The sequence below is a fragment of the Carassius auratus genome, chromosome 2, assembly GCF_003368295.1.
Source record: "Carassius auratus strain Wakin chromosome 2, ASM336829v1, whole genome shotgun sequence".
In the NCBI taxonomy this organism is placed as follows: domain Eukaryota; kingdom Metazoa; phylum Chordata; class Actinopteri; order Cypriniformes; family Cyprinidae; genus Carassius; species Carassius auratus.
Genome location: NC_039244.1, coordinates 27,092,178 through 27,113,567, shown reverse-complemented (window position 1 = coordinate 27,113,567; position 21,390 = coordinate 27,092,178). Strand labels below are relative to the sequence as shown.

General features: G+C 37.2%; 1 protein-coding gene across 1 annotated transcript in view; it reads left to right on the top strand.

Moving 5' to 3' along the window:
• Positions 1-116: 116 nt before the first annotated feature.
• Positions 117-21,390, top strand: part of LOC113038786 (probable G-protein coupled receptor 158) — a 41,493-nt gene continuing 20,219 nt past the window's right edge. The window contains exons 1-5 of the mRNA XM_026196443.1: positions 117-1,501; positions 9,429-9,534; positions 16,114-16,216; positions 19,358-19,569; positions 19,747-19,815. Coding sequence (XP_026052228.1) covers positions 627-1,501; positions 9,429-9,534; positions 16,114-16,216; positions 19,358-19,569; positions 19,747-19,815 — 1,365 coding nt within the window. The 5' untranslated portion in view covers positions 117-626. The remainder of the gene's footprint in view (positions 1,502-9,428; positions 9,535-16,113; positions 16,217-19,357; positions 19,570-19,746; positions 19,816-21,390) is intronic.

The window sequence follows — 21,390 nt, the reverse complement described above, 5'->3', positions numbered from 1 at the left end:
AATACAAAAACACAATAAGGGCTTAAAGCAATTATAATAATTTAGAAAAACTACATGATACCATGTACATTTCTATTATAAACTGTAAAGAAACTATTAATAATTAACACGTTTTTGCTGTCCATTTTCTGATATTTTTTACAGTGCAGGTTTAATGTTTCCCTTTTAATGTAAAAATGTAATGAATTTTTAATATTACGAGATTATGGAGGAGAAGAATGGACAAGGATTGCTTCATATGCCCATGAGCTCATGCCGTACCAGCATCCCTTGTGTCTCTTCACTCCACCCAAGTGCACAAGACTGACAGCAGCGATGGCCATTCACGAGTCTCCAGTACAGTAACGAGGGAAAGATGCTTTTGGAAACAATCAGCCCCCCGCCAGCTCCGACTCCGAGCAGCATTCGTTACTGATGAGAGCAGCGAGCGCCACAGGAACCACCGCAGAAACGATGCGCTAGATATTCGCCACAGTCTCTTCTCAAAGATCGCGTCAGATCCACAGATGTGGGTGTTGTGGTCGGTGTGTGAGTTATTATTCCGAATGAACCATTAGAGTTGAGTAAGTTTTGAGAACGCACGTCTGTTTACGTTGAGCTGAGGAATGGACGCACTCATGAAGTGAATGTCGATGGAGAATGTTCACGCTCCTCGCTGGCGTCGAGGCATGGATGCGTTCCTGCTCCACCTTCTTCTGCTAATTGGAATTGCGAAGGGATCGAATTACGGCTACGTGGAATGGTCTGAAAATGACAAGGATCCCGAAATCAAGGCTAAATACCCGGTTTACAGCACCGGGGAGACGATGCACCAGCAGCCGACCGTCTCCAGCACCGAGCGGACGGCCGTGGCGCATAAGCTCGAGGAGGATCTGCCTCGGGTGGTCACCGCTTTCCTGCACACGGGGGACTCGTCCACCCTGGAGCATGTCAGCTGCTCTCGGCGGTACGAGCTGAGCAGTCTCCGCGGTGGAGCTCACGCCGCCTCGCACTCCTCCCTCCACGGCGTCCTCGACACCATGACGCACGCCACCAACATCCTAAACACGCTCCTGCAGTCCAACAGCTCCAGGGAGCAGCATCCGAGGAGGGATGTCCAGTGGTACCACGCGCTCGTGACGAGTATGTTGGAAGGGAATCCTAAAATCCACCGGGCGGTGCTCACATTTCACACGGAGTCTCCCGAGGCGCCCGGTCCGCAGGTGTTCCTTCAGGCGACCAGAGGCGAGGAGCGCATAGTGCTCCAAGATCTGTCCAACACCGCGCGCCATCGCCTTAAACACAGGACGCCCGAGTCTGACTGGTACAACGAGTTTCGGGACCGAAAGAGACCCCAGAGGCTGGCCAACAGTCGAGGGTTTCCAGCAGCGCAGGACAGGAGTCGTGTCAAGTGGTCTGCGCCCTTTCTCGAGTGCGAGCACGGCAGGTTTGTGCCCCACTGGCTGCTGACGCTCTCCGCGGGTTTCTATGGTCTGAAGAATCACACTGCGCCGGAGTTTAGGTAAGACACTCGTTATAAACTTCAGTAGAAGTCACATCAACATCAACAGACTGAACAACGAGTTAGATTTTGTGTCCCACAAACTCCGAATTCATGTTGATGTAAGACAAGCAGGTTTTAGTTTCAACACATACAGTGTGTTTTATATGCACTGTCCCTGCTGCTAACACACAGTTATGTATTGGTACTCACGACAGTAGCTTATATGTTTAATGCGAGGTCATAGGATTGAACGGGGCAGGTTGTCACTTACTCATACTCCAATTCACATTTCTAAGAATTATTTGTAAAAGTCAGTTTCTGTTGGTATACTTCTTAAAGATTTGGCTACAAAAACCTATAAACATTTCCATGAGATTAAAATGGCTCCTGGAGTTCACTGAACACGTGCGGACCTGTTATGTGGGGTAAGTTGTCACAACATTAATGAGTCTTTTCTAAAAGCAGCTATATTTAATCAGAGAAACAATAATGAAACATAAAGCAATTTATAAAAGAAATGCATCAAATATTGAAATGAATGAATTGTATGCATTCATAAGATTTAAAACATGTCCAACCTAGCATCTAAATACTTTTGTTTTATTTAAAATCAGTTCATTATTTAATTGACTCTTGTCTAAATGTATCCTTCTAGTGTGATTCAATTGTTTAAAAATAGCAAAAATATGATGATGGTATGAATATATCGTTGAATATTGAGGCAAGAATTGTCCAAACTTATTCTAATATATGAGGTTATGAAATAATCTGGACGTTTACTGTCAGTGTACAGTGTAGTGTACTGAGTTATGGTTATAACTAACCAATCTGATTAAAAGTATTTAAATGTCTATGTCATCAGATAACATGTCAAGTTGGATGCACTTCAAAAAGGTCAGGACAAGCACACTTTTTAAGTAGAACATTTCACGAGGTCTTTAATGTTGGAATCATATATATTGTTTAAAATTAATGCAATACATATTTAGACACTCATAGTTGAACTGTGGTTATCTGCTTGGACTCATGACGGAAACTCACTTCATGCATTCAGAGGAAGCTGTGATACCAGTTGGTTAAAAGTCACTGCCAAGATGGCTTGGCAGCATTTGCTTGCAGATGCCACTTGCCTGATATTTTGTCACCGAATGCAATGCCATAAATATATTTTTATTGGAGATAAAGACTCTTGAACACTTGTTAGGACTCAGTGTATGCACAGACAGAATGCTGGTTTTCTGTCAGCACAGTAATGTGAATGTTAATGTGCTAAATTGCTAGGTATCACCCAGAGATCCCTAGTATCTCTGGGTATTTTTTTTAAAATCAATCAAGCCATAAATAAATGAGAAAAGCTGCTGGCTGCACTGGTTACTTGAACACATTTAGAATTTTGGGAATTTTCCAGAACTCTGCATTATTGCAGCTGTAATGGTTTTCTTCCAGATGTGATCTATGCAATGAAATCAAAATGATCCATTTGAATGGTGGTGTGGTAAACCGATGTTAGCAAAGCATATAACATATCACCTCATGAGACTGGAGATTCTGTTCAGAGGGCAGCCTTTAAGGAAAACTTCATCAAAGAATTAAAAAGAATTAAAAATTCACAAAAAGCATAGCAAAGTTGTCTGCAACTACAGCTCCCGACCTGTGTTTGGATGCATGGATTCTTGTTAAATCATCCTCTTGAGGGAAAAAAGCAAGTTAACATACAGTATTATATATTTATTCATAAATGTATGTTTATACATTATGTTTATGTTTTTGAAGTTTTTGGTTACAGTAACCAATTTTTGGTTACAGTAAACAGTTCTCAACATATTTTTTTCTTAATCTGACATTTTTGCACCACAAATACATTTTTGTTGAATGGAAAAGTTCATTGGATGTTAAAGGGTTCTCATGGAACCATCAATGCCAATAAAGAACCTTTATTTTTAAGAGTGTTGAATCCCAGAGGACATCTGAAAATAAAGCAGAACAACGTAGAACTAAAATAGCAAAGAATTCATTACATGCCATTTTCGTTATTTACAGCAATAATCTGAAATCAGTAAAATTATTACATCACTACTTTCATGACATCATTAATGATAAGTGTACATTGTTGAACCAACATAAAAGTAAGTAAATGAATACAGTGTGCAGTTTCATTCCCTTTGTTTTATTATTTAGAAACGCATTACATCACTTACAAAGCCAATGAAGCAAACGAATCTGCCTTAAAGTGTTTTACAGAAGGTCTTTATAGCATACTTAGCCTTATACAGTTAGCACTGTTTTATTATTGGTCTGTTGCATGAATTGGCATGCATCAGTGGTGGATATTTCAGTTTAGCGCCAGACATGAGGGGTTCATTGCTGTCCATCAAACTGAAAGAAAAAACAACAACAACGCCTTCTCAAACTATATTTTTGTCTCCTTGGAAAAAGTGTGCTGACCCTCCTGGAACAAAACATTCAGCTGAACATGCATGCAGCTGCTTGACAAAACCTGTTAAATCTCTTATATGTAAGCTTTAAAAGTTCACACCAAAAATTCAGTTTCATGTTTTTTCAAACAGTAAGACATGATGCATGAATTCAGTATATTTATTTGTGTTGCAGAAGTCTCAATGGCTTAGAACAACATGAGGTTGAGTAAATGATGCATTTTTAAACAACTTTAAGTTTTATGCGGGACTAAAAATGCATTACCTAATTTGGGGTTCCTGGTCAAAAATAATTTCTTATTATGCTATATTATCACCAAATATTTTTTATTCAATCTTTTTGTCAACCTGTTTTCTTTCAATTAGCAAAGGTTTTTTTTTATTTCTGTTTATGACAAGTCATGGGCCTCACTGATTGAGCTCACGAACCTCCAGATTAATGAGATCAAGTACAAAGTTTTAATGACTGAACAATCTGGGAGGATTTCCAATCCCTCAACATTCAGGATTTTCAAGCCTCTGAAATAAAGAAATAAAGCTAATTGGGGCTGTTGAACACATTTGTCTGGAAATGCATTGTTATATGTTATAAATTGTTATTATTGTCAGTGAAATGTGACATAGTTTTGTAAATTGCAAGCAAAGTGCTCTTATTTGGAGCTTTGTTGCTTGCAGGATGCATCATGTCACAGTAGATATTGGTTTGTCATGCTGTCTTAGTGTGAAACCCTATGATTGCTGTTCTCATTTTTCTTGCCGTATGTTATTTTTATCCTTATGTAAGTTATTTATACTTTTGGTCATCAATACATTGTAATAGAGTTTGAGAACAGGATTGTAAACATTGTTAACATCCCTCGACTTGAAAGAGGAGTGTGCTGAGCAGATAATTCTACCATTTCGCGGTGTCTCATTTTTCTGTGACTCTCTCCTTCTCTCTCTCCGTCACGCTCATGCTCCATTTTCTCTGCCTAAAGATAAGAGAGAGCCCTGGCAGCTCCAGCTGTCTGCAGGTGTTTGTTTCACATCTCAGCAGACAGATGACTTTTGCCTTTGGGCCTTTGCTGGAGTCGAAAAAGAAATGAGCAGAGAGGAATAATTTGGGGGCGCATGCAAATAACAGTCCCAGCGGATCCAGACTCAAAAAAGGAAATCAAAAAAGGGAACTCTCTGTCTTCTGATAAAATGGATTTTTTGAGTAAAAGCAACAGAACCATGATGCATCCGTTCATAGGAATGAAAACTTTAATTAAAGCCAGCAGCGTGAAACTGTTGTCAATGTTTCAGAAGAGCAAGCACATATATTGTTCACAATTACACCAAAAAAATGAATAATAATATTTATATAAAAGTTTGAAATCTGTAGGTTTGTTCAGATTTTTTAAGACTCTCACTAAGGCTTCATAAATTTAATCAACAAATAATTTTAATGATTTCAAAAGAACTGCATTTATTAGACTTATGACATTTAGAGCATCCCTGAAAAGAAGTATATCTAACTTGATGACTGTGTGTGTGTGTGTGTTTGTGTATGTGTGTGTGTTAAGACCACCTGTCATGAGAAAACACAAAAATATTTTAGGAATCTGTCAAAAATGTGTTATTTATCAAGCAAATATCAAACTGAAACTGAATTTGTGTTTTAATATCCAATAAATAATCATCTTTAAGCCGGCACAACATTCAACTTCTATCAGAAGTCAGAAATTAATTGAGTATAACATCCAACCATTGAAACTTATTTTTCTATTAAGGACTGCAAATAAATAACTTCAATTGACATCTGAATAAATAAATAAATAAAGTACTATTTTTCAGCCTTTCTTGTAAAACAGTACATTTGAAAATTCATGGATAACAAGAAGAATTAGTAGAAATATTACTGTGACTAAAGAGCTGGTGGATTAATTCTGACTTTATAGCACGCACTTGCAATTTTATATCTCATAATTTTGAGATAAAAAGTTGCAACTACCTGGTGGAAACAAGCTTCCATACCATGCAATACTGTTTGAGCAACAGAAATGTGGTGCTTCCTTTCCTTTCCTTTCACGCCACAGACTCTTCAGCTCTGTTCCCTCGTGCTGTTGTTGTCAGGCAGGAAACGGAAAGGAGAGGTTCATTTACAGCAATGGATTGATTCTAGGGTTAGTTGAATTAGATGGTGGAGACTGATTTGGTTCTTCATTAACTTCAACAGGAACATAGTTAGTTTTATGTTACACTGTGCCTTTATAACAGACACCATCATCTGTGTGATATAAAAGAGCAGCAAAGATTGTGAGAGAACATGGAGTCTATATGAAACAGCATGGTCCGCGGGTCTCAGATAACATCCCTTATGGGACAGTGAAAGATAAGCCCCTCTAATGGACCTCTATCTGGAGTAACAGCCAATGGCTTTCATTTTCACATAATGAACCGGAGGACAAGCTTTCCCCTCCGAGTTGGAAAGCAAGAACTCTTACGAGAACTTACATTATACAATAATTTAATTATTAAATAATTATACAGCAGCATTTACAAATCAGACTGAATATGGCCATGCATAGGTTATAAAACACTTTTCTTGTTAGACTCTGTGTTCAGTCTTATGAGGGCTTTCTCATTCTCTGAAGAAGAACAATTGAAAAGACATGGCAAAGTACAGCACTCAGCTCATTATTAGAAGTAAAACTGCAGAAATGATTGGATGCATGAAGGTTTGTTTTGTATACATGTTGACCATTCTGCATTGCTTTTCTGAGGAATGAATCCTCCTGAGAACATAGAAAAAAAAGTTTTCTTTTTTACATTAAATATGATTAAAAAATATGATTTGTCCTAGAGGACACCAGGTCTCGGTTAATAGAGATTGAAAACAAAACCAAATATTTAGGTTCAAAAAGTGGCAACCTACAATTATGTCATACACCTATTTATACTTAATCTTACCCATAAATATGACTTCAGATGTAATTTGTTGAGGTAATCGGATTACATTGTTGTTCCTATAAATATACGTAAAAGTAATTCAACACATGTGTTTAAAAGAAATTGTGTAAACATGTTGTTAAAGGTATAGACGTACTTCTGCTTGTGCTGCTACTATTAATATGTTTGGGTATAGTTTTGTGATGTGACTGGATTAGCAATTGTATTTTTGTTATTATTTTATTTGTTTGAATGATTTTTTTGTATTGTGCAACTCTGTGGACCCCAGGAAGATTAGCAACCACTTTGTGGAAGCTAATGGGGATCCAAATTAACAATAAACAATAAACAATAAACATTATCAGTTAATGTACAGTATATGCTCTCAAATAAAGCACATTCTTAAGGATATCTGAAAAAAGAAAGAAAATGTAGCATAAACTGTAAAAAAAAAAAAAACATTCACTGTATCCTGCAATTGTAATTATGCAGTAATTGTTCTATGAAATGTTTATTTTGATTTCAAACCATATTTGTCACTTCAGCTCCGTTCCTCTGTGTGGTAAAAAGCTAATGCAATTTGTATTAAATTAAGATATTTATTATGATTAAGATAATTTATTTATGGTACACAGACACACACAAAATATGTAGGATTTGCTTTGAAAATGTTAAATTTGAAATATTACTTTGAAAATTTTCTGTAAATTTAGTAAATATTACAAAGACATGGCAAATTTTGTCTGTTACAAGTTCAAAGTGACATAAAAATATATTAGTTTAACATGAAATAATGCAAATATTGGTATTATATTAGCTTTTACAAATATACTTGAGGCATGCCATGTATTTTAGGCTTTTAGATTAGATTAATAGTAAGAATAGTAGCTTTAGTAAAAAAAAAATATGCAGCGCTTTATACAATATAGATTGTGTCAAAGCAGCTTTACAGTGTTAAACAGGAAAAATGTGTGCTGTTAATGCAAGAGGACAATAGTAAACAGTTTATCAGCTCAGTTCAGTTCTCTTCCAATAGTGTCTGTGCAGTCAAGTTAACAGTGTTGCCAGAAATTATGTCCCCAACTAAACAAGCCAAAGGTGATTTAAACTCCATCAGTGACAGATTAAAAATAAAAAAATTGAAAAAATAAAAACCTTGGGAGAAACCAGGCTCAGTCAGCGGGTCAGTACCCTTCCGTCCAGATGAAACCAATATAGTGTGCTTTAATTCAAGGCTGCAACTCAGGTCAGATTGAGCAGAGGACTCGTGGTCTTGATCCGAAGGCTGACGAGGTCTTCACAGTAGAGCTTAGATTCTCGTCCTCGTCCTCGTCCTCGTCCTCGGGCCGGGTCGGGTCGGGCCCTTGATAAAGCACGTCATGTGTCATACACTCGCAGTCTCGCATGTGTGACGCATCACACCTGCTGTGCATGCTGTACTGTTCAGTAGATTAAGTGCAACATGGAGCTTGAAGAAGCAAAGAAAAAAATTAAAACAGGAGAATTATCTTTGAGCAAGTTTGGAGGAAAATCGGAGGTATGGAAACATTTTAAACTAGTCGTGGGGAGAGACAACATATGTGTTGGCTTTGTCTCGTGCATTAAATGCGGCACCCATATGGTCTTCACATATATAATATAACTGTGCAGCTCCCCCGTAGCTTAAATGATCTAGCACAGCAGCACCTGCGGTAAAAAATAAAAATAAAATCTGGAGCCACCCTTGGTTATAACGGCCCACATATTAAAAATGGTCGGGTTTAAATCGGGCTCGGCTCATAATTAAGGTGAACGTGTCAGACCGGGCTGGGCTAGGACACAACGTGCTCGGGCTCGGGTAGGGTCGGGCTTGATTTGTTTGGCTCGATCTAAGCTCTACTTCACAGGAGATCTGTCTCTAGAACTGCCTAACCTGATTTTACCAAGTGAGACATGTTCCTGGGACAACATCGTTGTTGACCCTGGAACAACATTGTGATTAACCAATCAGATTTGAAGAACCAGTTTTTAGATTTTGTGAAGTTTACGCTTAAAATCAGTGTTTGGTGCTTGTACATCAGTGTCATTCATCTATCATTTCCTCTGATTTTAGGGATTACTCATGGTTAACGTTAGGTTTAGGTGTAGGGATATGGTTAAGAATATATTTTTGGAGTAAAATGTTGTTCCAGGGTCAACAAAATATGTTGACCTAGGAACACATCGAACTTGGCAAAAAGTGTCTCTAGGACTCATCTAGTTGTCATGGTCTTCAGGGCTGTAGACGTCCTCTCTAGGTGCTAAAACCCCCATCTGATCTTGATCTGGATGACTACGCTGACCTCAGAATAATAATAAAACAGACTAATATTAGCGTAGATGCCATTCTTCTTATGATGAAGTGAGTATGTGTATGCCAGGTTAAAGAGATGGGTCTTTAATCTAGATTTAAACTGTCTGCCTCCCAAACAACGCTAGGTAGATTGTTCCAGAGTTTAGGTGCTAAAAATGTTGATTCTATTCTTTGGTTTTTGCAAGCACTTCAATGTGCAATAGAAAACTCACATTTCCATTTACACGAAACTCTCTCTCTCTCTCTGTCTTCTGTGGTGGTGTAGAGGAGTCGTACGTGTGGATGTTGATCTGCAGGATGTGGACATTGACCAGTGCTCCAGCAGCGGCTGGTTTGCAGGAACCCACCGCTGTAACTTGACAACTATGGAGGTGAGTGTTCAGTCAACATCACTAACACACAACGACCGACTGAGAGTCTAAGCATCACAAGAACACTCAAAACGGTTGTTTCTGCCCCCCCCCCCATTTAAATTAGATAAGTAAACAAAAATTTCATTTAAAACCAAATTCAGCCAAAAAAAAAAAAAAAAAAAAAAGACCCACACAAAAAGGGTATATTTAGCCTATGTAATAGGTCATATTTTGAAATGCAAGTGACTTGGCATTTATTTGTCCTTTAAATCACAGATATGAAAAGACCTGTATATATTGTGAGCATATAAAAAATGTAGTATTTTGTTCTGTGCAGCATTTGTATTTAACAATGCATTTCCCAGCTGTCTGTGACCTTATTAAAGCACACCTGCATGTGTAAAGCTTTCTAACTTTACAATGTCCCTGATGTAGAACTTTTCATTTTATCAGCATCAATTCTTCTTTCCAATTAATTGGACGGAGCACATTGATATTTTTGTTTGCTCAAGTGGGATTGCTTTCATGCTTCATTTCTTTCCACCGTGAAGTTTCACTTTCCCTCCAGATTGGTTAATTATCTTTGTTTGTATTTTAGATGAATTAAATGGGGGATTTAGCACATCCTTGACTGGACTCTGTAGTAATCTGTGCTGGAAGTTGCTCTGCGAGAGCTAATTATCTCATCCGAGCTGTTCTGCCCGAGTGCCAGTGAGAGTTTGGGTTGGCTTGGATGTTTCTGGAAGGCGCACTCTTGCACTAAATCACATCACTGCGTGGGATTATGCATTATGTCATTGCACAAGTGCTGAACTACATGAAGTGGTGTGAAAAACCCAAACAAATCTGGAAGCAAGCATGGTGCAAACATTTGTTCTGCTGATAAAACATGGTATTCCTTTGAAACATGCCATTTAAACCTTACATACGTGAAACACTTAATGTTCAGAAGCTGTGTGCTCTTTCTCAGTCTAGAGTGTAATGAGACTTGTTCTCCATCTCTGTAGACAATATGACCAAAATATTAGTAATTTTACATTCTTGTAACAGTATGCACCACAATATACAGTAGTAGTAGTTGGGAATGTTTAATGACAAAATGATTTATATTGAATAACCAAGTGCTAATGTATATCTAAATAATAATGTAGTGAATTTAAACATTTTACAAAATATCTATATTTTTAAATGTAACTATTTGAAAAGTTCAGTCTGTATGCTATTAGCACTAGTATGCAGTCACTTTTTTTTTATTACGGTTGTACTCTTGAAACTTTGCTGTGTACTTAGCTGCATGAAAAATAAAGCTTTTATTCAAATTATGAATAGGTTATTGTAACGATATAAGCTCCATATTCATCCGGAAGAAGGAGGCGGGAACTGGCGCACAATCAAAATACTTTAATATTCAAAAATAAATACAAAACAGCGCACCAGCCCCTCGCGGACGACTGGTGCGTGCAAATAAAAACCAAAACATAAAATAATTTCCCAGGCCTGGTCCTCTCTCGTCCTTCACGGTCGTCGCTCCAGTTTTATATCCTTCCATCTCCTGCGTGGGACTCGATACCGGCGGTGGGGCGCAGGTGTAGCTCATCTTCAATCACTACACCTGGCCTCACTCCTCGTTCCCACGCCTCTCGGCCCCGCCCCACTCGCCACAGTTATATACAGAAAGCAAGGAAAGTAATAAACAGAAACTGACCTCATGATGCTGACGGCAAAGAATGGAATAACTTTTAGGTCAAAAGAAATCTAAAAGAAATCCAAAAGTAGTCGAATGCATTACCTAATATGTTTAATTCAATAGATTATGTTACAAACAACAATTTTTCTCATGTAATTTGTAACAATTTGATGATGTATCTCTTATTTACATTGTGTTAATACTGTGATTCACGAACAAACTGCTCAACCGAATTGAGCAGATTCTGACTAACATTAAATCCTCTGATTGGCCCTTGTGTTCACAAGCTCAGCAAGCATGTCTGTGATTGGCTGCAGTGCTCAAGTACAGTACTTTTGACAACACTTTTGCTTGTAATTTAAGATCAATTAATCTTGGACTAGCTTGTTTGTGGCTAAATGTTGGTTTGTAATTATATCAATTGTAATAATTAAAAGTTAGAAAGATTGTAAAATAATTTAATTTCAAACTTTACAAATTCAAAAAGCCGTTACTTACAAAAAGTTATTTTTAAAACATAATAACTTTCATAAAATAACTTTTGTAGTTTTCCTTTCATGAAATATAAAAAATGCAACTTTATCGTGTAACATTAACATCATATGTACTGAAAATTTTATTTGAAAACAGCTCAAAGCATTAGAAAATACAGTAGTCAATTTTGGTATGTTCAGTGCTACTCACACAGAACGTGTTCTCAATCCATTTGCAGTTTATTATTATTATTATTATTATTATTATTATTATTGTTATTATTTTACTTCGTAAACATGCTGGCCTGACGTCTCGCTGTCTATTCAGCATCTCATGCCATGAGTGCCATGTTTTTAAGATGTTATGTCACATTAAAAGACCTTACATTCTGTTCATTGCATTGTGCTCAGCAGATTTGATCCTTTAATGCAGTCGGTCATCTATACAGTGTGATGGAATATTGCATAGACTGGACTGGGTTTGCAAAGTCCAGTTGTTGTCTTGTGTTGAGGGGGATTTGCCACTAAGCTGTGATCCATTATGTATGCATTATAATGGATTTTGGTGGGCTTATTAAATTATTGACTTTGCTTTGTGTCTGTGGGGTCCCAGTCGTGTGAGCTAGAGGTAAAGCATCAGCAGCCTTTATAAGCACAACGCTCGGTCCACAGCAACTGAAGCAAAACGATATTCAGAAGGGTTGCCTGTGTTTATGAGAAGAAGAAATACTTGTGTGCTGTCTGAGAAAGAGGCAGAAAGCAGTGTGTGTGTGTGTGTGTGTGCCAGTGTGATTCTATTTATAGCCTCATCTCTACCTAAGACAGCAGGACTATGCATCTTAAAGTCTGTTCTGTCATTGAGGATGAGCAACATCAGCTGGGGACTTGACAGGAGTGCATCCCGAATCATATGCCCTAAATGTCCTGCAGTGACTTTGTTCCTGAGGTGGATTAACCTGAGTGGATCTGCTTTTTATGGCATCAAGAGAAAAGTGGCATTTCTGAAGCATTATAGCGTGACCAAATATGAATTTAACATGAACTTTAAAACTACAACTACAATTTGAAGGGGACCTATTACTAGTGACAGTAACTTAAAATCCTATATTTATAAAATATATATATTGCACCATGCAATATAAACAATAAAAGCTTATCATATAAAATGAACATCAAATAAACATAGAAAAATGGGTAGCACTTTATTTTACAGTCCTGTTCCTCATGTACATACTATGTACTTATTATAGTAATTACAGTAACTATGTAATAACTAGTTACTAACCCTGAACCTACCCCTAAACCTAACACTACCCCATGTAGTTACCTTGTGTACCCAGAACTATCTTAGATAAATACAATGTAAGTACACTATAAGTACGTTTACTGTAAAATAAAGTGCAACCAAAAAATGTTTTTAAAAAGAGCTCATAACATCCATTTTCGTAATTTTTTCATCAGTTAAACATAGAAAATGATTAGCAATGAGCTCAAAACATGAGAAAGTACGGTAGTGCACAAATGTGGTGTGTAGAATGGAGACTGCGATGATCAGCTGATTTGTGAATTATTTATGAATCTCTTCACAGGTGCACTGTGTAATCAATCAAGTCAATACTATAACAGTAGAAGATCAGACTGGCAGCAAAAAGATGCACAAGTGGTTAAATACTTAACATTGGCTCAAATGATTTCTGCATAAAGTTGTCATCAAATTTGATCTTATAATGAATTAAATCACAATAGACAAAACGTATAGACATAGCCCATTAAAACAAGAGACACACAAAACAGACTTCGAACGCTGTGTAAAGATTCCCAGTGCAGGGTGGAAAAAGCATGTGAACCCATGGATAGTTTTTAATTCATCTTAAGAAAACTGTTTCAGTTCAGTTCATTCTGTCTGTTGTGAATCTCTAATGCCAAAGCATCTCAGGATAAGGTCAAGCTACTCCAGAAGGCGTATATTTTCTTCCAATGCCATTGTGTTGTTGATTCACTCCTGTGCTTTGGATCGTTGTCCTCAACTTCTGTTGAGCTACAGATGGCCTTATATTCTCAGGCAAAATGTCCTGTTAAATAATATTTTATCACCAATTCGTGCAGAAACTGAAGTTGTGAGTTTGTCCATCTATTCCGAAGCCAATGCCATGCTTTAAAGTTTTTCATAAAATGCTGATATGTCATGAGAAGCAGTTAATGGGTAGCTACTGGTAAACACTGAAGCTCATCACAGCAGTGCTGGATGAACTGAACTGAAGGAGCGCTGTCACAAATATACACGCAAATCCAAATATATCCTGAGACAGGCATGTTATGTACAGCAGGAGATTCAGCGCCGCTGTCTTCAGTGACAGATTGATCTTCTAAATCTGCTGATGATGACACTCCTCAATCCTGATGATTTCCAAGCGTGAATTCATGTTTTCAAATGTCTCAGGTCGCCCACGTTTGTCTGCACTGGAAAGAAGCAAGGCTTGAATTATTAAATCTTATTCAGAGGGGAACAGCTTATATACTGAAAATCATGTTCTGTTGCTTTGAATAGAGGGAACTCTTGAACCACAGGGGTGTATTAATCAACATTCAGCCCTCATCAAAGCTTTGCCCTCTAGTAATTAATTGGCATTAACATTCAAGATCAAAACCATTCATCCACAAGACCTTTTAGGATTTTTTTGCACATTTCATGATAACTAAGCACTTTTATATGTATATAAGCCATGTATATGGACATCATTTACACTTTATTTATTTAATTATATCTAATTTCAGTGGCATTTATCTTTATTATGTTTAAGTAACACCTGTGAACAATCAAACAATGAACCAATAAGAGAACAGGACACGACCAGAACAGCTAATAAGAACATGGCACATAAACGTGACAGGAAACAGGAGGTATGACTGGGACTAAACTACAAAATAAAAGACACAAAAACCTAAACATGATACAAAACCAAGCTTGACAACACGCCTTACTGAAATACTTGATTTTGATTGGTCAGTTGAGGTGTGTGACACAGAATTGCACTCCGCTCATCTGAGTATTTGAGGTCGGCCCTTCTTTCACATCTCTCATATCACTTGTTTCATTAGAAAACAACTTCTATTATCTTGTGCCATAGTCATCGACTGTATTTACTGTACAATGAAACCAAAAGACTCAATATTGAAATCAATATTTGATGCCCTCATCTTTATTTATGTAGTGAAAAGCTGCAATCAATCTTGTCTGAATCTTGCTCAGAGCTGTATGCTAGTTTGTTAGGAGCTGTTTTTCTTTGCAAAAGCTTTGCATTTAAAGAGCTAATAAAATATTTCAAATCAAATCAATATTTCATGTGTAATTATTTACCTATATGGCAAGTAGCTGTGTAATAAGCAAGATAATGTACATTATCCCTTACTTATTATACAGTGTTATATATATTTGCTGTATTAAAGTATAGTTCTATAATACAATGAATTTTAATTTCATATTTGAATTGGTGTAAATTAGAAGTAGTACAACAAATACTACCATGATGTATAAATACGTAATACTGTTATCTTTAAATAAGCTAGATAGATTTTAAAATATCTAAAGAGCAACACATAAAACATAAAACCTGTAAATGCAATGTAAAAGTGAAATGTAAAAACCCGTTATAGCATCTGGCACCTCATGTTCTCGCTGAAGACTTTGATTATGAGCTGTTAGTAAACCAAAGCTAAAGTGTATAAATGCAAAATGGAGGTAATTATCTAATTCCCTCATGAAGACTTGACACATTGAATCCTCCTTGCTAAAATAAACTTGACAAAACAGGGACTTTATCCTGAAATCTTCCTCTGAGATCAGCATCCAGCCTCGCTTCATTAGATTTCCTCTGGGCTTCATGGCACTTCTAGATTATTTATAGAGCCTTGTGAACCGGGTGAGACTTTTTCAGTAAAACTATTTATTTCACCTTCTGGACTAGAGTAATCTAAAAGTTTACGTTTGGAATCACATCTCTCTTGTTGCACTGTATTGCTCTATACATAAATAGTTTGGATTTCAAGTGTGGCAGTCATTTCAGAGGACCTTTAAGGAGAAAGCCGCTGTGAGCTCATCTGTTTGCACACTCATGTGAGCTTTCCCGGGATGTTGCCAGAGTATGAAAAATAAACTGCTGCACATCCCGACTGTCATAATAACTGGAGATGTGATCAATGACACAGATGGTCTATTAGCAGAGCTGACTTTCTCAGGAAGTTCCTTGCTCATACTGTGAGTTGTGTTGAACAAAGTATATATCATTTCTAGCCTCATTTAGGGTTTCAGTGCTTAAAAATGGAGAAAGAGGTAGTGGAACTGGTGTTTATCGTTTAACTGTGTCTCCTATTACATACAGTACCTTTACTAATGAAGTGCAGTTGTAAAACTAACCTAATTTTGTATTTTTTTGCTAGTGTAAACCGATTGCAGGCCATGGATTTGTGCTGGACAAGTACAAGTGCCAATGCAAGAGTGGGTTCTACCACCCAAGCCAAGTGGCACTCAATGGCTTCTCGAGTAAGTACAATTAAAAATGATATTAAAATAGGAGTAGTTAAAACTGGGTTATCCTTCAATGTAAGACAGTTCGATTCTTTCACAGTTTTATTGTCTGTGAACAATAACTGGGGATGTAAAATGCACATAAATAAAGAAATAGGTTTTGTTTGAAAATAACTAGTCTGGATTGAATCTTTCAGACAGAATCGGATACACAAACACAGGGTTATCTCCTTCCTCCAGATAATTTATGATCTCCAACTAGACACAAATACCCCAAAGACAGAGTTTATATCTATTTAATGTGGAGAGTCCTAGTTGTTAAGAACATTTTTCCTCTCTCACACATTCACATATCAACTGATGTAAAAATAGCTCCTCTACTTTTAAGGCAAGATTCTTTAGGCTCTAGTCAATTCTGAGGTCAATTTTCTTTCAGAAAGTGGAAAGGAAACATCTATAATACACATTTAATTGTTCATTTGCATCTATAGATTTTAATTACATTTTAAAAAAATCCTTTTGCACCGAGTCACTACTTCCATACTTTCCAGTTTTATGTAAATTCTGAAGGTTTTTGCCAAAGAGTTTGTTCATATAACGTTCGCCTGATTTTTATGACATTTTATTCCTTAAAAATATAGTGAAAATGTATTATTTTCTGTTTGACGACAGTATTTTCTGATTTATGGAGTAATAAAAAAAGAGATGGAAAATCTGCTTGGTAAAAGCCTTTAATTTTTAATTTTGAACCTGGTTTTATCCAATGTTCCGATTTATGTTTTGAAAATTATGCAAAATAGTCCTTTAATTAGATAATACCTCGTCTACATGTTTAAACATAACATTTCAGAAAACCTGTAATACAGTGTGCTTAATCAACTAGGGAAAGTACGGTGATATCTGTTTGTTTTGCCGGATTCATAAAGTAAAATAAGCATGAAGACAGTTTTGGCTAATATACAAAGAGGCAAATGTGGACTTATTACAAAAAGCTGCAGCTCTGTCAAAACACGTGGCAGATACACACATGTACCTTATTTCATATTTAATAAACCAGGGCTTCCGTGTACATATTTCAGAAGCCCTGGGACTCCATCCAATCTAAGATAAGTGGATTTTGTTGTGTGGTCTTGCAGGAGCCTGTGCAGTTATAGTCTGTTATCTGCTCTCTGCATTATTAGGTTACTATTTCTTGACTTCACTCCCTCAGGAGAAATCACTCTGGACAAAGCCAGATTAAGAAGGTTCTTAGCAATAGCTAGTGCGGGTCAACCGTATAATCTTTAGAAGAACTTCACATTATCTTCAGCAAAGATATACTTTCATGTTTTTAATGCCTTATTGACCAATAAATCCATAAAGAAGATTTTAAATATCTCCATTCATTCTCCTAAACAGCAATGAGATTAACAGTTTATGAAGTTCCCCTACTTAAAGCTCCAGTATGCGTATTTTTTTGACCACAAGAGGGCGCATTTCCAACAAATAACAAAGGCGAAGCTTGATGACGCTATGAAGCAGGTGATGATGGGAGATGTCGTTTTTAATGCGTTTTCACCATAACAATGTATCTAAATTGGATAAACGAATCATGATCACGGATGAGGTAATTTATTTGTTTTTGTATTACCTGTATATCTGATCGTATTATTGTATGTCATCATAATTAACGAACTGCAAGGAACGTGAAATGTTATACTATATGTAACCCCTCTCTCCCGGGTCCTCTCTGACACTCCTCGCACTCGCTCCGAGTGGGGCTCGAACCCGGGTCTTTGGCATGGGAGGCGTACACACTAACAAGGAGGCTAAATGGCTACAGCCACTAACGTCTGTCGCTAGTGCGTCTCTTGAGATCGGGGAGTGAGGTTTACCTGCACAGCACTACTCGCTGGCCTCCGTTACATATATTATCCCGTTACAACTTACAGCTATTTGTTAAATGATTTGTTAAAAGTAAACTTGAACGAACATTTGCAAGTAATGACTAAATATATGTTTAACAACACATATCTGATTGCATTTAATTTTACTGCCATAATCTCGGTCACCACACATGATAAAAATCCTTACCTTAGTACAAAGAGCAATATAAATTTGTTTATAAGTGCTATTATTGAAACTGAAACAGTCCATTTGCCACGTTATGTTATTTTCTCACAGGTAACGTTATTGATAAAAAAAAATGCTACAGTGGCAGAATGTACAGGCATGTGGTGTAATTCATATCTTTTAAAATCATCTTTACTGTAACTATTACGTTACTTGTACAATAACAAAATAAATAATTGATTTGCTTACCTGTCTGGCCGATATTTATCCTGGTTTTAATCCTCCGTTTGTCACACAGTCTGCGTGTATCCGAATATGGACGCTTACGTTTTACTGCCACTTCAATAGTCGCCAAAGAGTAATCGTGATCCATAACAACGACAACCAAACCATACGCGCGGCTATAACATAACCACCACTTCCGCATTTGACCATGTGATATTCCGGTGTGGTGGAACATCACATGGTCTACACCGGAAACAAAGTATAGAGCGGACATTGCGTCACTGAGAGGCAACAATTATTTTCCGGGACGGCCAGTTATTTAAAATCGAAATTTCTCTGAAATAAAAAATCTTTGGAGACTTTTGAGATATTGTAAGTACACAACTGGAGCAAATATATCACACTGTGCAAGTTATTTTCGGAAATTGTATTACAAAATTCATCCATATTGGAGCTTTAACTTTAAAAAATATAAATATAACTTTTGGGTATTTGTTATTAGAAAAACAAATAAGCAAACCCAGTCCAGGTTAGAAAAAAGAAACAAAAGTGACGCAATGCATTACTTTCCATAAGAAGTAACTACTAGTTACATTTTATGGAAAAATGAAATATTGTAATGCATTACTTTTTAACCATTATTTTTCCCCAACACTGCTTAAACATCATTTATGACTACAAAAAGGTTTCAGAGTTGTGGATAACATTCATTCCTGGTAGGCTATAACATTCACTTTAACCAATTATCAGTTTCATGGTGATAACGTTTGATGAGAATTGAGTTCACTCCACATGGTTTTGGATAAATCCCTCAGTCACATGGCTGTATAAAATGCAAACATTATATCATAGTATGGTTCTTTGTCATCCACCTGTTAGAATCAGACCGGGGAACGTACTCTGATGAATCCTGGGAGCTGTCCGGGAGGTGTTTGCCCTGCCGAGAAGGCTGTCCGTTCTGTACGGGTGACACCCCGTGTCTGGCTCAGGAGGACACGGCCCTCCGCCTCGCCATGGTCTCCTTTCAGGGCTTCTGCATGCTCCTGGACCTCATCAGCATGGTGGTCGTCTACCACTTTCGTCGCAACAAGGTAAGAACATTTACTGTCGGTTATCTTGCCTGTAAAGGCTTTGTATTCTGTTCAGTTTTTATCCTGCTAGACTTACCTGAAAGAAAAACTAGAGCTGGATTTCTGCTTGAGCAGGTTTATTGAACTGCTTTTCAAAATGTCACAGTTCTCTCCCATTATTTCTCTCATGTTTTTCAGAGAATCAAAGCATCTAGTCTTATACTTCTTGAAGCGATTCTTTCAGGATCTGTACTTCTCTACTTCCCTGTAAGTTCCAACAGGTTCTTCCCTTTCAGTCTCCATGTATGTATCACTATTTAAGAAAATATTTACACCTGGCTTTAAAGGGGTAGTTCTGTCATGACAACTCTGTTAATGTATTTGGTCTTGGCGGAGTAGATCTGCTAAACTGCTGCTCTAAAAAGGTGGAGCTGGGGAAGGTGGAGGGTTCCCTAAGCAAGCCACAACTGCTACGGCAAGCACTAGTCATATATATGAATGTTGAGGAGCGAGCTCATTGGCTAGCGATACAGGAGAGAACCAATCAGCTGTGCCATGTGATAATGATGTCATTAGGTCAGATTGAGTTAGACCTATCGGACTGCGCCATCTAGAGTCTTTATTTTACCCAAAAATGAAAATTTGCTGTTGTTTTACTTACCCTCCGGCCATCCAAGATGTAAGCCTTCTTTTTTTAGTAGAACAGTAAAGAACATTTTCAGCTGAAACTATGGTCTTTGGTTATTTATAAAAAAAAGCAAGTCAATGGCTACTTGAACTTTGAGAGTTAAAAAGCATGTCAGGCAACACAAAATTATTAATTGTGGCTCTTGATGATATATTGAGGTATGATAAAGCAAAATGATTTTTCTGTCAAGAAACTGAACATTATTTACCAGATTATTACCTGTAATCCTGAGCCTCAGGAAATTGTCCTGGTCATGTTCACGAGTCTTTCTTTGTTTAACTTTACAACAATGAGGATACCTATGTTGTATTATTTATTAAAACGGTCCTACTTGTGCTTATCCTGGATGCTTTGGCCTTTATAAAAAACAAAAATATGTTTGCTCTCCAGACTCCTATGAATGCTTCAAAAACTATGCTCACTTTTGAGCCACTTTCATTACATGGACTCACTGAGGTGAATTATTTTTCTAAATATCTCCATTAGTGTTCAACACAAGAAAGAAAGTCATTAATATCTGGTACAGCATGAAGATTAGTAAATAATGAGAGAATTATTATTTTTTTTTTTGGGGGGGGGGCTGGGGGGTTGGAGTATCCCTATAAACTTGCAGTTGCACTCATTTGTCTTTCCATTCAATGCTTTTCTTATTATCTTGTAAACCAAGTATTATGGGTTCCTGCAAAAGCAGTACTGGGTGACAAAACAGGTTCTCTAAATTCCTGTGATTTACAGATAGAAACAGGAATGCATCCTGGCTGACCATTTTTGATCAGATCAGCACAAAGCATCTAATGCTAGATGGAAACCAGGAGCAGTTTGAATTTAAAGCTAACTTTGAAGGACCAGGCAGCACAGGATGCAGCTGTAAATATCAATTATGATTTCTTGGTTTTATCCTCAGTTGACTGATTTGTACATTCTGCTCCTGAGGCACTTTGAAATGCGATGGTCTGCTTTTCACTCGGTCCTGTGCCATGGCTGGCGGTGTATTACATAAGCCTGTTCAATGTTGAAACTGACATTATTTTTTTTATCAGCTTGAATTCGTTGACCAGATTTCACACAGATGAACCATTTCAAATGTTTTATTCTTGTCACATTTTCATTTTCTGTTGTATCTGAAGGGCCAAGTGTAACCCCATCAGAGCATC